The 15,392-nt window shown below is 45.1% G+C and overlaps 1 protein-coding gene across 1 annotated transcript in view; it reads right to left on the bottom strand.

The window, feature by feature from the left end:
- LPCAT1 (lysophosphatidylcholine acyltransferase 1) overlaps window positions 1–15,156 on the bottom strand; it is an 80,630-nt gene extending 65,474 nt beyond the window's left edge. The window contains exon 1 of the mRNA XM_038770406.1: window positions 14,878–15,156. Coding sequence (XP_038626334.1) covers window positions 14,878–15,003 — 126 coding nt within the window. The 5' untranslated portion in view covers window positions 15,004–15,156. The remainder of the gene's footprint in view (window positions 1–14,877) is intronic.
- Between the last annotated feature and the right edge of the window lie 236 nt (window positions 15,157–15,392).

Here is a 15,392-nt window from a genome sequence, read left to right as displayed (position 1 = left end):
GATTTGAACCCATGACCTCTGACTCCAAAGCCTGGGCTCTTTTCCACTTCCCAAGCCCATGCTCTGTTCACCAGATCATGCTGCTTCTCTAAAGGATAACCTGGAAACAGTCCCTGTCCCACATGGGGTTCAGAATTTAAATATGAGGGAGAACAGGTATTTAGTCTCTCTTTAAAGAAGAGGAAACTGAGGCACCGAGAAATCACGTGACTTGTCCAAGGTCACACAGGAAGCAAGTGGCAGACATGGGATTAGAACCTAGGTCCTCTCACTCCCAAGACCCGTGCTCTTTCGTGCCACAATGCTTGCAGAAACAAACTAAACTAAAACTTACTACTCTTCTCAGAGGGCGTCCCACTTTCAGGGAATAACTTTTGGCAATCAATATGGCTCAATATTACGTGCTCGTATATTTCGATTCTATAAAACTCTCACAGTTCTAGACTGTAACCTAGTTGTGGGCAGGGAATGTATCTGTTATACATCTCAAGCACTTAGTACAGCATTCTGCACACAGTAAGCATTCAATAAATACGACTGATTGATTATTCTGCTCCAACAACAGAAACAAGAGGGTCGAGTTGGAATGTTTTTTCAGTTTGGTTGCTTTAAATTGAAAAAATTCCAAGGTGTATTTTAAGCCCACCACACAAATACTTTACTTTCCTCCTAGCTTCTTGATTTTCAAAACTCTCACAAGAGGATTTTACAGAAAGGGAGAAAAATCTGAGAAGCTATATTTATTCAATTAAGCACTGGCCCACATACATCACCACCTGAAAACGGATCCTGAAATGTCATCTAAGAGATTTGGGAAAAAGCAAGGCAGTGATTCAACTGTCCGATATGTGGATGAACGCTGGCTGGCACCGCGAGGCTTTGGAAAAACTTAGGTCCTAATGGAGGTGAAATTTTAGTCCAAAAAGAACCAAGGAATGAAGAAGAAAGGCTAATCATGCCGGTCTCCTCTCCTCGGAACAGCACTTCCCGGAATCCCCCTGGAAATTAGAAGTTTCTGGGAGAAGAATGGGCCAGAACTCATAAATTCTGGAGGAGGTACTTCTCTCCCCCAACTTTGGTTTCCTGCCCGACTTTCCCCAATCTGGCTTCTCCACATGGTAAACATGTGTATAGAACTTGGTGTAATTATTGAAGCTTGCCTGGGTGTTTATGGAAATTTGGGTATTTATTGAAGCTTGTATAATTAGGGAAGCGTAGGCATTTAGACACTAAATTCCTGTGTCTAAGAATTCTGTGGTGATTACAGAATGACTAGAGGAACCACTAATTTCTCACTGGTCCTTCCATGATCATTAGCCCCAATTCTTCCACAGACTGCCAAGTAGACATAATTGGAATCCCAGGGTGGAGAACCTGAATTTGGGACACTTTAATGGGGTCACAATCTAGCAATGAGTCAGGGAAACTCAGCTATATTGTACTCTCCCAAGCGTGGAGCGCAGTGTTCTGCACACAGTAAGTGCTCAATAAATATGACTGATTGATTGATAGGACAAGGAACAAATAGTGAGTATGAAAGCAGAAGGCAAGGGGAAGGAAAGCAGCAGAATTTGGGGGTCACCCAGCCTCTCCTCCCCACCACTGCCCATGAAGTATGGAGAATGTCACTTCATTAATGACAAGCCAACAGCCTAAAACATTTATGATGGCCAAACAACAACCAGGCAGCAAGTCTAAGGAACAACGATTCTCTGCTTTTCTGCTATGCTTCATTTTAATTGGGTTTCTGAGGAACTTGTGTGTGAGAGGGAACTTGGTGTTTCTGCTGCAGGAAGCAGAAATGGCAAGGATGAGGAAGGGCAGAATTGGAAAATAGGGTAGTGTCAATGTAAACCTCGCAGGTCATATGCAAATTGAGTGATTTCTGAAAACAACTGTCAAAATTATGATTAGGCCAAATGTACGGTTAAGATTAAGGTAATTAGCAACACTGCGAGGCTAGATAAAGTCCATGTTATGATGAAGCGGTCTTCAAGTCACGTTTCCTAGAAAAGGCTTCAGGGAGATTTTATAATCTGCTCTCGCCCTGCTCCGCTCAGCTTTCCTCAGAACAAATTTCTGGTCGAAGGAACTTGGGTTGATAAAAAAGAACGGTGAAAATCGAGAGAAAGATCAAAAAACAAACAACCATCTTAAAGGAGGCAATAATAAATACTTAACTAGAAAATCACCCCATAAACTGCCCAACCTACTTGTAGATACGTATATTTCACAGGACACCTGGAACTCCTAATAGATATTCCTAGGTGCACCCTTATGAGAATCCAAGGTTGAATTTAAAAGTTTTGTGTGTTGCTTCAGCAACATGAAAGATTAAAGATGTGAAGAATTGGTCCTAACCAACAACACCTGAAGACTGTGCTGAGAAACATAACTAATGACCTGAAAAACCAGCACTGATTATTATATGCATTTCACTAAGGAATTTTCAACCACATAGCAAGAGAAATAAATACCCTCCTGGATGATGAAAGGCTCCCATGATGGACAATTTCATTCTAATGTTGCATTCTCTGATTTACTAACTCAAGCATCTGTGATAACCAAAGGTAAGGACAGTGAAAATCCTCTTAACTCTCTTTTTCGCCGTAATTTTGATAATCTTTTTCACTGTTAATTTCTGCCACGAAGTATTTCAGAGATGCCACTAAAAAACTGGCTGATTTGATTTTACCCCCTTCTCCCGTCATCTGAATATTTTTTCTCAGAGAAGCCTGTGAGCAGGAAAATGGCCACCGCTCTTTCTGCTCTGACTTACTTAGGGATCAATGGGTATAGAAGCATTGCCTACCCTGCCAAAGAAGTTGGAGTTTTCAAGGAAAATCTTTCTAATGCGGCACTTGAGATCCTGAGCGAATCATCCTGCTTGGATGTCTTGAGGGCTGGGAGATTTGGGACAGCGCTGAAGGTGGAGAGGTGGGGGTGAAGAAAAAAGCCGGGTGGTGACAAAATGAAGAGCTGGGTATACCTCATTGGGATTAAAGCCCGGAATTCCCAAAGTCAACAGGAGCTGTACATATTTTTAAATTATATATTATAAATAACTAATTTATTCATTTTAATGTCTGTCTCCCCTTCCAGACTAAACCACAAATACCACAACTCATTATTATTAAGGACGGGGGCGAGGGGCTTCTGGCTCTCCTGACCTCCCTTCATGTGTCGCTTTTCCATCCGTGTAGCTTTGCCGGGGGGGAAGGAAGGGGGAGCAGGGGGCTGCAGCCGTTTCCATGGCTGTTGCTAAGGTTAGAATTAAAGGTGACGGAGAAAACCAATAAACAGCTTTGCACAATCCTCTTCCACAATCAGCATCACTCCTCCACTAATTCGAGCTTGGAAATTCGAGGTGAGCGTATCTAATATCTGCTCCTTAAATCAGGTCAAAATCATCACTCCACAAGGCTTTCCACCAGTTAGCAACCACGATATTTTCTGTCATAAAAGCTTGAGCAAACCACTGACAGTTTGAAAAAAATAACCAGGATGCATGGTAAAATATAGGAACATAAGAACTACAGAAGAGTTCCAATTAAGAACCAAATGGAATCTTTTCTTTCAGCATGGGCTCTGATTGGGGTCACAAACGCTCTCTGACAGAACTATGACCTTAACCTTCCTTCATCATCATCATCAATCGTATTTATTGAGCGCTTACTATGTGCAGAGCACTGTACTAAGCGCTTGGGAAGTACAAACTGCCAACATATAGAGACAGTCCCTACCCAACAGTGGGCTCACAGTCTAAAAGACTTCCTTGACATCCTTCTCATGAATTTCTAACATGCTTAACTTTGTTCCTCTGATAAACTCTTATGGCCCTCTCTCCTCTGAATCCTTTATACAGCTAACACTTAATTCTTCCCTCTAAAAATCCATTTTAGCTCTATCCTTCTGAATTCATCCCAATTCTTTCTGAACCTGATGATCCTCTCTAGCACTTCTACGCCAACTGGGATCTGCTTACTGTGAGCAGAGCACTGGCAATGTAACACAGTTGGTAGACAAATTCCCTGTCCCCAGTGAGCTTACAGTCTTATAGTGGGAGACAGACATTAACTGAAGTAATTTTTATTATTTTGTAACATAATTTATAGATATGTTCAATGAGTGCATCCTGGTTCTACAATTGTGAGAATGATGATGATGATAATAATAATAATAATAATAAGTGCTTCCTATAGGCTGAACGCTGTACAAAATTCTGGGGTAGCTAGAAGATCATCAGGCCAGACAAGTCCCTTATCCCACATCGGGCTCACATTCTAAAGGTTTTTGTAGACTTCAATCATGCTTCCTCTTGAAATTCATTTTCCCAGACTGAAGGGTACATTTCTTCTCTGTCTTCACTCAATGAAAAGACTGTTTCTTAATGTCTCTTAATTAATGGTCCTAATGAAATCTGCCTCCTTAGCTAATGACAGGAGGGTTTGCTGTCCTCCTAGAAGGACTGAAAAATGGGGATTAAGACTGTGAGCCCCACGTGGGACAACCTGATAAACACTGCTTGGCACATAGTGAGAGCTTAACAAATACCATCATTATTATTATTATTATTATTGAAAAGAGTGAGGTCATGAAAATCGGATTTGTTTTTTTCTCAAAGCTTGCATTCCACCAAACCACGCTGCTTCCCTGCTGTCCAGGTGGTTCAAGAGTTAGCGTTGTTTCTCTCATCAACCTCTTTAAACCATGATGTTCCCTTGAAGATTCATAGAATATAATAACCATGGCACTCGTTAAGCACTTACTATGTGCCAAACACTGTACTAAGCGCTGGGGTTGACACAAAGAAACCAGGTTCCTCATGGGGCTCACAGTCTAAATAGGAGATGAGGGAACTGAGGCACAGAGAAGTGAAATGACTTGCCCAAGGTCACACAACAAGTACCGTGGCTGAGCCGGGAATACAACCCAGGTCCTCCCATTCCCAGGCCTGTGCTCTTTCCACTAGGCCGTGCTGCGTCAGATGGGCTATACGCTTTAATAATTGTGGTATTTATTAAGCGCTAAAAATGTGCCAAGCACTGTACTAAGCGCTGTGGTAAATACAAATACAATTAAGTCAGATGCAGTCCCTGACCCAAACAGGGCTCACAGTCTAAAGGATTCTGGGTCTACAATGTTACGCTACATATTGGGTAGGGACTGTCTCTATATGTTGCCAACTTGTACTTCCCAAGCGCTTAGTACAGTGCTCTGCACACAGTAAGCGCTCAATAAATCCGATTGATGATGATAAGTAATGTAACAAGCCCGTCCACAGACAGCCTGCTAAGGAGTCCGGACACATTAACACCATTAATTAAGAGGCAAGACACCATGGGAACTTTCTTCGACTTGCTGTTAGGGTCACCTCATGGATTTGGTTTCCTAGCTTGGCCTCGTCCCTTGCCTTTTTTGATTTCCTAACAAGTATTTCCCTAACTGAAAAATGAAAAAGGTCTCATTGCATTTTCAAAGCCCCTCTCTTTTGAAAAGTGGTGCTCAATATACCTTGAAGGTTGATCTGGCCATTTTGTTTCCTCTTGCCAACTTGTACTTCCCAAGTGCTTAGTACAGTTCTCTGCACACAGTAAGCGCTCAATAAATATGATCGAATGATTGGATGAATGAATGAATGAATTAGAGAAGCAGCATGGCTCAGTGGAAAGAGCCCGGGCTCAGGAGTCAGAGATCATGGGTTCCAATTCCGGCTTTGCCACTTGTCAGCTGTGTGACTGTGGGCAAGTCACAACTTCTCTGTGCCTCAGTTACCACACCTGTAAAATGGAATGACTGTGAGCCCCACGTGGGACAACCTGATCACCCTGTATCCTCCCCAGCGCTTAGAACAGTGCTTTGCACATAGTAAGTGCTTAACAAATGTCATTATTATTAATGCAGGGGAAAAGTGTGTGACCTAGTGGAAAAAGCATGGCCCTGGGCGTTGGAGCACTTGCGTTCCAATACTGGCTATGCCACTTGTCTGCTGTGCAACATCAGGCAAGTAGCTTCATTTCTCTGTGCCTCAGTTCCCCACCTGCAAAACGGGGATTCAATATCTGTTCTCTCTCCTTAGACTGCTGTGTGTTCCATGTTGAACCTAATTATCTTTTATCTACCCCAGCACTTAATACGTGCTTGACACACAAGTGCTTAAACAAGCACCACAATGATCATTCTACTCTTTTTAACCTTCTTCCTTGTTTTTTCTAAAACTGCTTCCCCATACTCAGCATCTCTCCCCAGCAAGATAGGCTTCATTCTACACATACCACAGCCCCACCACAAAGGAATTTACCAAGAACACTTTCCCTGGGGAAGATGGAAGAGGACGCCAAAAAGCCGTCTCCAAATGAAGCACGTCAAGATCGGGCAGGGCTTAACAACATTACTTGCTCATCAGGGTCCAAGTCGGGTATCTCATCGGTGGTTTACCTCCCACCCCCACCCGCTCGAAGAAGAATTTGGGCCTTTCAAAAAGGAATTTCCTCACGGAAAAGCTCTTCAAACTTCAAATTCTTTGCCCAGAACAATTCTTTCCTACTTTCCAGAGAGCAGTGCACCGGCGGAGATGTATGTCCCTCGCACTTCACTGTAAAACCACCCAGAACACGACAGGCTCTGGAAAGAACAAGCAGCTCAGTTTTCACGTCAGGTACCAAGATCTGGTGAGCGTCACTGAGGGATGGCTTTTTATGGCTTCCCAATGTGGACGATTTTCTACCATGCGCAACTTCATAATGGCAAATAGGCTATCCCATGTAATTCCCATGTGACTCATAGATCGGCAAACATATCATCATCATGTGATCGTGGGATGACAAGTGGCCCAAAATAATAACAGATTCAGAGGGAAGGGTGCAGATAAATCACAGGAGATACTGGATTAATCGTTCTTTAATGATAATCTAGTAGTATAATCTGGGCTCCAGAGGTCAGTTATGCAACCTCATCCTGTTTCAGCACACTTGAGACACTGGGGTTTTGGGGTTTTTTTTTTTTTGGTTTTTTGTTTTTTTAATTGATGGTATTTGTTAAGTGCTAAATGTTATCCAGCTCTGGGGCAGATCCCGGCTAATCAGATGGGAGACAGTCCCTGTCCCACATGGAGCTCACAACCCAAATTGTCATTTTACCGATGAGAAGCAGCAAGGCCTACTGAGTAAAGCATGGGCCTGCGTGTCAGAAGGGCCTGAGCTCTAATGTTGACTCTGCCGCTTGTCTGCTGTGTGACTTTAGTCAACTTGTTTCATTTCTCTGATCTTCAGTTACCTCATCTGTAAAATGGGGATGAAGACAGTGATCCCCACGTGGGGCATGGACTGTGTCCTGCCTGATCAGCTTCTAGCTACCCCAGCACTTAGTAAGCACTTAACAAATGCCATTAAAAAAATGAGGTAACAGGCACAGAAGTGAGGAGACTCGCCCAAGGTCCCACAGCGGACAAGTGTTCGAGCCGGCATTTGAACCCAGGTCCTTCTGACTCTCAGGCCTGTGCTCTAAAGTTTTCAAAATAATTACCTCCTTCGGCTCAAAAGGCATAATAGGGAAGCAGTGTTCATTAGTGGCTAGAGCCCAGGCCTGGGTGTCAGAGGACCTGGGTTCTGATTCTGGCTCTGCTGTGTGATCTTGAACAAGTTACTTCACTTCTCTGTGCCTCCGTTTCTTCATGGGGATTTAGACTATGAGCCCCACACGGGACATGAACTGAATCCCACCTGATTAGCTTGTATCTACCCAGTGCTTAGTACAGTGCTGGGCACATAGTAAGCACTTAATGAATACCACAAAAAAATAGAGACTCTTCCCACCGACGAAATTTCACCCCAAACCACACATGACTCTGACTAGGTTCCCAAATAACTGGGGAAATCAGTATTCAGAATGAAATTATCCCAAGACAGAAGTTAATCTCCACCCGTCTGGTCATATCTTGGTCATTCCCAAACCACCTCTGAAGGAACACTATGCTCCCAGGAAACGAGAATGATTTAGTGACATTAAATGTGTTTTAAGTATTTAGAAGGCCCAGGTTAGAAGGTGGAAGGGAGTGATAAGAGGATGAAAATTGCTTTGCAGAAAATCTGAGTTAAAATAAAACTTCTACCAATTTCCTCTGGAAATCCCTCAGTATACTGGTAATATATAAAAATTACTTCACAACTGGATTTAGGAATGGCCAAACTGTACTGGTCTAAAAAGTAATTTCAGGAGCAGACACTGCCCTTCATTTCTAATGGTACTTCAAAGGCCCACTTAGCAAGAAAAAAGGCCATTTTTCAAAGCACAGGCCATCTTAATCCGGAAGTTTAAGGCTCAACAATTTGAAGAACTGATAGATTCAGAATCTTTGTCAACTTTTCACGTCTGGCATTATGACCTAATTTCTTTACAAATCCATATTTAAGCAAGAGAAGGGGCCATTTACAAGGAAATACATGGCAGGAGCAGGCAGATCTACGGCTCCTGCCGACCGACTTCTTTCAGAGCTCTCCACCAACACTCTCCCTACAGATCCACTCTCGATCCACTACAACCCAGCTCATACTCTGTTTTGTACTGTGCCTCGCCCTCGACTCTTCCCAATCATCATCATCATCATCATCAATCATATTTATTGAGCGCTTACTATGTGCAGAGCACTGTACTAAGCGCTTGGTACCCCTTCCCCCTGCTTGCAACTCCCTGTCCACTTAAATCTGAGTGTACTGCATCTCCCCTAGCGCACTGCATTGCGCTTGGCACACAGTAAGTGCTTAACAGATACCACAGTTAAATCTGCCAAACCAAAGCTCACCCCCTGAGTCCTCTTGAAACCCACCTCTAAGAAGCATTTCTCACCTAAGGTCATAACATTCCACCAAACCACCTTAAAAAAAAGATACACACACAAATCACTGTTCCCTCTCCATTCATTTTTCAACACACTATTACTTGCTGCATCTTTATTTCTCCTCTTGCTTCCCTTATACAGATATGATGTAGGTCTGCCTTTTCCTCACATGAGATTTTTAAAGGGTATTTGTTAAGGGCTTCCTATGTGTCAAGCACTGTTCTAAGCACTGGGGTAGATACAAGTTAATCAGGCCAGATATAGTCCATTCTGCATAGAATAGGTTTGTGTCTGACTTTTTAACGTACTTCCAAGCATCCAGTACTTTGCTCTACCTCTAGCTGGGCACTAAATAAATACTTCGGAATTGAGTTCACCAGGGCACATTCACTCCCAGATGGAGAAATTTAATAACTATAGGGGACTTTCGTCACATTACAACTGGCATTTATGGTGTGCTCATAAATACCATTGTCTTAAATACATCAGATGTTAAAGGATGTCTCGTTTGCCCAAACACTAAATAGCACATAAAACTGCATCACACAGGAAACATCACTAACACACTGTTTGTACAGGTTCGTTGCAAAGCAAAATATTTTTCTCCTCCTCTGGAAGATGTTTTCAAAACACATGTCCTTGAAAACGGTGTTTGGGAAGTGACTGCTTTGTAACATCGCTTTCATTGTATTTGTTGACAAATTGAGTCCTAAATAAATGCACACGAGGATTTCGAAATGAGTGATTCCATGGGGCTGAAAGATTGTAGTCCAATTCCCTAGTTGGGTGTTTGACAGGATAACCTGAAAATCCAGTCACAGTACCTTTCCAGAAGCTTGAATCTGAGACATCCCAGTCTCACTTAACAACACATTATGGACATGACCTGGAGGACTGATCTCTTGCTACCACAAAGCAGTGTAGCTTATTGAAAAGGACTGAACATCAGCAAATCTGGGCTCTAGTCCCACTTGCCAGAAATACCTCCCCTACAGTAGTAATAGTATTTTTTAAGCGCCTACTGTGTGCAGAACCCTAGTCCTATCTATCTAGACTGTAAGCTCGTCCTGGGCAGGGAATGTGTCTGCTGTATTGAACTCTCCCAAGCACTTGTACAGTTTCTGCACACAGTAAGCACTCAGATATGACTGACAGACTAAGCGCTGAGAAAGAATACACATTTGGGAATTATAAGCAGTCCAATCAAAAACACACGCCGATTTTCACATGGGTATGAACGGAACTACCCTTAACCTCAGAGAAGAATGAGCGAAGAACGGGAACAATTTTATCTCATAAGAGGGATGCAAATGATTCAAGTGTCATGGAAGCTCACTTCCCGTTCATTCATTCATTCAATCGTATTTATTGAGCACTTACTGTGTGCAGAGCACTGTACTAAGCGCTTGGGAAGTACAAGTTGGCAACAAATAGAGACGGTCCCTACCCAACAGTGGGCTCACAGTTCATTTTAAGGTTTATCTTTGTGTGGTCTCTGACTCAATGCCCTAATTAACGGTTTGGTGAAACCATCCCAAATATGTAATCAGAACATTACTATTAAAAGAGAACTACTTTCTAAAACTTAACTAGTTGGGAACAGCACTACTGTGAGCCCCGTATGGGACAGGGACTTTGTCAGATTTCAATATCTTGTACCTGCCCCAGAGCTTGGCACAGAGTAAGTGCTTAATACCATAATTAACATCATCAATATCATAAATGCAGCAACTTAGTCTCTGAAGAGCCATTCTGCTCCTTTGAAGTCACACCTGAATTTCTCCCTAAAACCAAAGCTGTGTTTTAAATGTATGAGACTGTCATTCATTCAAATCGTATTTACTGAGCGCTTAGCACTGTGCTAAGCGCTTTAGGCTCAAGTTAAAAGGAAGGCTCTCCTGTGAGCCATTTCAGAGGAACACAAAAATGACCTGCACCCTGCTACTACAAAATATGAAGCTCCACCCTATTCCTGAGTAACATTTCCAAATCAGACAGGTTTAAAATATTTAACGGGCAGTTTATGCATGCGTCCAAATGGGACTATCTACATCCCTTTCCTAACACCGCTACTAATTTTCTACATCTCTCCTCTCGGAAATATCTGCTTGGAACTGCTCCAGGAAAATGCACGTGAGATGAATGGTGATATTAACATCTAAGATGCTGGAAGCATATTCCCTACTAAAAATCTGGTACAAAACAGATCCCGACTGCACTGTATTTATAGACTGTGAACCCACTGTTGGGTAGGGACTGTCTCTATGTGTTGCCAACTTGTACTTCCCAAGCGCTTAGTACAGTGCTCTGCACACAGTAAGCGCTCAATAAATACGATTGATTGATTGATTGATTGATTGCAATCACCACCAATGCCACCCACACCCAAAATCTGTTTTTAAAGACTGGGGTGAAAATGCTCAAATCTCACTAGGTGCATCTTGGGACTGGGGCGGGATTGGGATTTTTATTTCTTTTTAATCCAGAGGCTTCTGAGGACCATCCTTTTGTGCCACCCTGCTTCAAACAGGGCCGAACTGGAGAGCGTTGGTTTCCAATAAATAATTGGTTCCAAAAATAAAACACGTTTTGTTTTGTTGTCTGTCTCCCCCTTCCAGACTGTGAGGCCGCTGTTGGGTAGGGGCCATCCCTATAGGTTGCCGACTTGTCCTTCCCAAGCGCTTAGTACAGTGCTCTGCACAGAGTAAGCGCTCAATAAATACAATTGAATGAATGAATGAATTCAATCGTATTTATTGAGCACTTACTGTGTGCAGAGCACTGTACTAAGCGTTTGGGAAGTACAAGTTGGCAACGTATTCAATCGTTTTTATTGGGCGCTTACTGTGTGCAGAGCACTGTACTAAGCGCTTGGGAAGTCTAAGTCGGCAACATAGAGAATCGTTTTTATTGCGCGCTTACTGTGTGCAGAGCACTGTACTAAGCGCTTAGGAAGTACAAGTCGGCAACATATTCAATTGTTTTTATTGGGCGCTTACTGTGTGCAGAGCACTGTACTAAGCGCTTGGAAGTACACATCGCCAACCTATAGAGACGGTCCCACTGAATGAATGAAGGTGGGCATTAAGGCGGCTAACCTTCACCCTTACACCCCAAGCGCTTAGTGCAGTGCTCTGCACATAGTAAGCGCACCCTAAATAATTGAACAAATGAATGAACCCCATGAGGATCAACGGCAAAAAGAGATGCATCACTGGAGTTTCATTTTTCTCTGCAGCTTTGCAAGGAGGGGGATAGAGCCAGGCTAGTCCTTCAGGGCCCTACTGAGGGCTCACCTCCTCCAGGAGGCCTTCCCAAAATGAGCCCCCTTCTTCCTCTCCCCCTCCTCCCCATCCCCCCCGCCTCACCTCCTTCCCCTCCCCACAGCCCTTGTATATATGTTTGTACGTATTTATTACTCTACTTATTTTATTAGGTTAATATGTTTTGTATAGTTGTCCGTCTCCCCCTTCTAGACTGTGAGCCTGCTGTTGGGTAGGGACCGTCTCTACCGGTTGCCAACTTGGACTTTCCAAGCGCTTAGTCCAGTGCTCTGCACACAGTAAGCGCTCAATTAATACGACTGAATGAATGAATGCTGGGTAGGGACCGTCTCTATAGGTTGCCAACATGGACTTCCCAAGCGCTTAGTCCAGTGCTCTGCACCCAGTAAGCGCTCAATTAATACGACTGAATGAATGAATGCTGGGTAGGGACCGTCTCTATAGGTTGCCAACTTGGACTTCCCAAGCGCTTAGTACAGTGCTCTGCACACAGTAAGCACCCAATAAATACGATTGAATGAATGAATGAATGTTGGGTAGGGACCATCTCTATAGGTTGCCAACCTGGACTTCCCAAGCGCTTAGTACAGTGCTCTGCACACAGTAAGCGCCCAATAAATACGATTGAATGAATGAATGAATGTTGGGTAGGGACCGTCTCTATAGCTTGCCCAGTTGGACTTCCCAAGCGCTTAGTACAGTGTTCAGCACACAGTAAGCACTCCCTAAATAACTGACCGAATGAATGAACCCCATGAGGATCAACAGCAAAAAGAAATGCATCATTGGAGTTTCATTTTTCTCTGCAGCTTTGCAAGGAGGGGGATAGAGCCAGGCTAGCCCTTCAGAGCCCTACTGAGGGCTCACCTCCTCCAGGAGGCCTTCCCAGACTGAGCCCCCTTCTTCCTCTCCCCCTCCTCCCCATCCCCCCTGCCTTAACTCCTTCCCCTTCCCACAGCACCTGTATATATGTATACTCTACTTATTTTACTTGTACATATTTATTCTATTTATTTTATTTGGTGAATATGTTTTGTTTAGTTGTCCGTCTCCCCCTTCTAGACTGTGAGCCCACTGTTGGGTAGGGACCGTCTCTATAGGTTGCCAACTTGGACGTCCCAAGCCCTTAGTACATAGTAAGCGCTCATATCTATTTTATTTATTTTATTTTGTTAGTATGTTTGGTTTTGTTCTCTGTCTCCCCCTTCTAGACTGTGAGCCCGCTGTGGGGTAGGGACCGTCTCTACAGGTTGCCAACCTGTAGAGAAGCAGCGTGGCTCGGTGGAAAATCAATCAATCGTATTTATTGAGCGCTTACTGCGTGCTAAGCACTGTACTGAGCGCTTGGGAAGTACAGGACTGTGCTTGTCTCTATATGTTGCCAATTTGTACTTCCCAAGCGCTTAGTACAGTGCTCTGCACATAGTAAGCGCTCAATAAATATGATTGATTGATTGATTACAAGGGCCCGGGCTTTGGAGTCAGAGGTCACAGGTTCAAATCCCGACCCCGCCAACGGTCAGAGTCTGGGCAAGTCACTTCTCTGGGCCTCGGTGGCCTCATCTGTAAAACGGGGATGAAAAATAGGAGCCCCAACGGGGGACAACCTGATCACCTTGTCAGCTCCCCGGTGCTCTGCATCATCATCATCATCATCAATCGTATTTATTGAGCGCTTACTATGTGCAGAGCACTGTACTAAGCCCTTGGGAAGTACAAATTGGCAACATATAGAGACAGTCCCTACCCAACAGTGGGCTCACAGTCTAAAAGGGGGAGACAGAGAACAAAACCAAACATACTAACAAAATAAAATAGAATAGATATGTACAAATTAAATAAATAAATAGAGTAAAAAAATATGTACATATATACAGGTGCTGTGGGGAAGGGAGGGAGGTAAGATGGGGGGATGGAGAGGGGGACGAGGGGGAGAGGAAGGAAGGGGCTCAGTCTGGGAAGGCCTCCTGGAGGAGGTGAGCTCTCAGCAGGGCCTTGAAGGGAGGAAGAGAGCTAGCTTGGCGGATGGGCAGAGGGAGGGCATTCCAGGCCACACAGTGAGCGCTTAATAAATGCCCTTATTAAAAAAAAACTTGGGCTCGGTAGGGCGTTCTGCACATAGTAAGCGCTCCCTGAAGAACTGAGCGAATGAATGCACCCCGGGAGGATCAACGGCAGGCAGAGATGCATCGCTGGGGCTTCGTTTTTCTCTGCAGCTTTGCAAGGCCCCCCTCCCTGCCGGCTCCCTCTGCTCCGGCCTGCTTGCAAAGGAGGGCTCCAGGGAGGGATTTGGAGGAGGGGGATCGATCAATCAATCAATCAATCGTATTTATTGAGCGCTTACCATGTGCAGAGCACTGTACTAAGCGCTTGGGAAGTCCAAATTGGCAACACATAGAGACAGTCCCTACCCAACAGTGGGCTCACAGTCTAAAAGGGGGAGACAGAGAACAGAACCAAACATACCAACAAAATAAAATAAATAGGATAGAAATGTACAAGTAAAATAAATAGAGTAATACATATGTACAACCATATATCCATATATACAGGTGCTGTGGGGAAGGGAAGGAGGTAAGATGGGGGGATGGAGAGGGGGACGAGGGGGAGAGGAAGGAAGGGGCTGAGTGTGGGAAGGCCTCCTGGAGGAGGTGAGCTCTCAGCAGGGCCTTGAAGGGAGGAAGAGAGCGAGCTTGGCGGAGGGGCAGAGGATCCCGGAGGGGCCGGTTTTCCAGCTCTTCCTCCCCCGGGGCTCACCTGGAATTTCTGCAGCGGGGTGAAGCGCAGGTCGTGCACGAAGGGGTTCTTCCCCGGGGGGCTCAGCCCCCCGGCAGGCCCGGGGCTGGACGGCGAGGGGGACCCGCATCTCCGGCTCAGCCTCATGGCGCCGCCGCCTCCTCCGGGAGGCCCTCCGGGTGGCACCCCCGGGTGCCCCCCGGCTCCGGGATCGGGACGGCGACGGGAAGGAAGGGGGGAAAAGGAAGGAAAAAAAAGGAGGGAGGGAAGGATGGAGGGAAGGAGGGAGGAAAAGCGAGATCCGCTGCTCCCCGAGCAAGGACCGGCAGCGGCCCCTCCCCGGGGCGGTGCTTGGATGAGCTCCCGCGCATGCGCCCCGAGCGCCCCGGACGGCTGCGTGACGTCATCGCCGGAGGGCGGGGAGGGAGGGAGGGAAGGAGGGCGGGGCCGGGAGGGGGGCCGGGAGGGGGGCCGCGCGTGCGCCGCGAGCGCCGGGACGGGTGCGTGACGTCATCGCCGGAGGGAGGGAGAGAGGA

Source organism: Tachyglossus aculeatus, chromosome X3 (assembly GCF_015852505.1).
Source record: "Tachyglossus aculeatus isolate mTacAcu1 chromosome X3, mTacAcu1.pri, whole genome shotgun sequence".
Taxonomy (NCBI): domain Eukaryota; kingdom Metazoa; phylum Chordata; class Mammalia; order Monotremata; family Tachyglossidae; genus Tachyglossus; species Tachyglossus aculeatus.
This window is presented reverse-complemented; position numbering and strand designations above follow the sequence as displayed.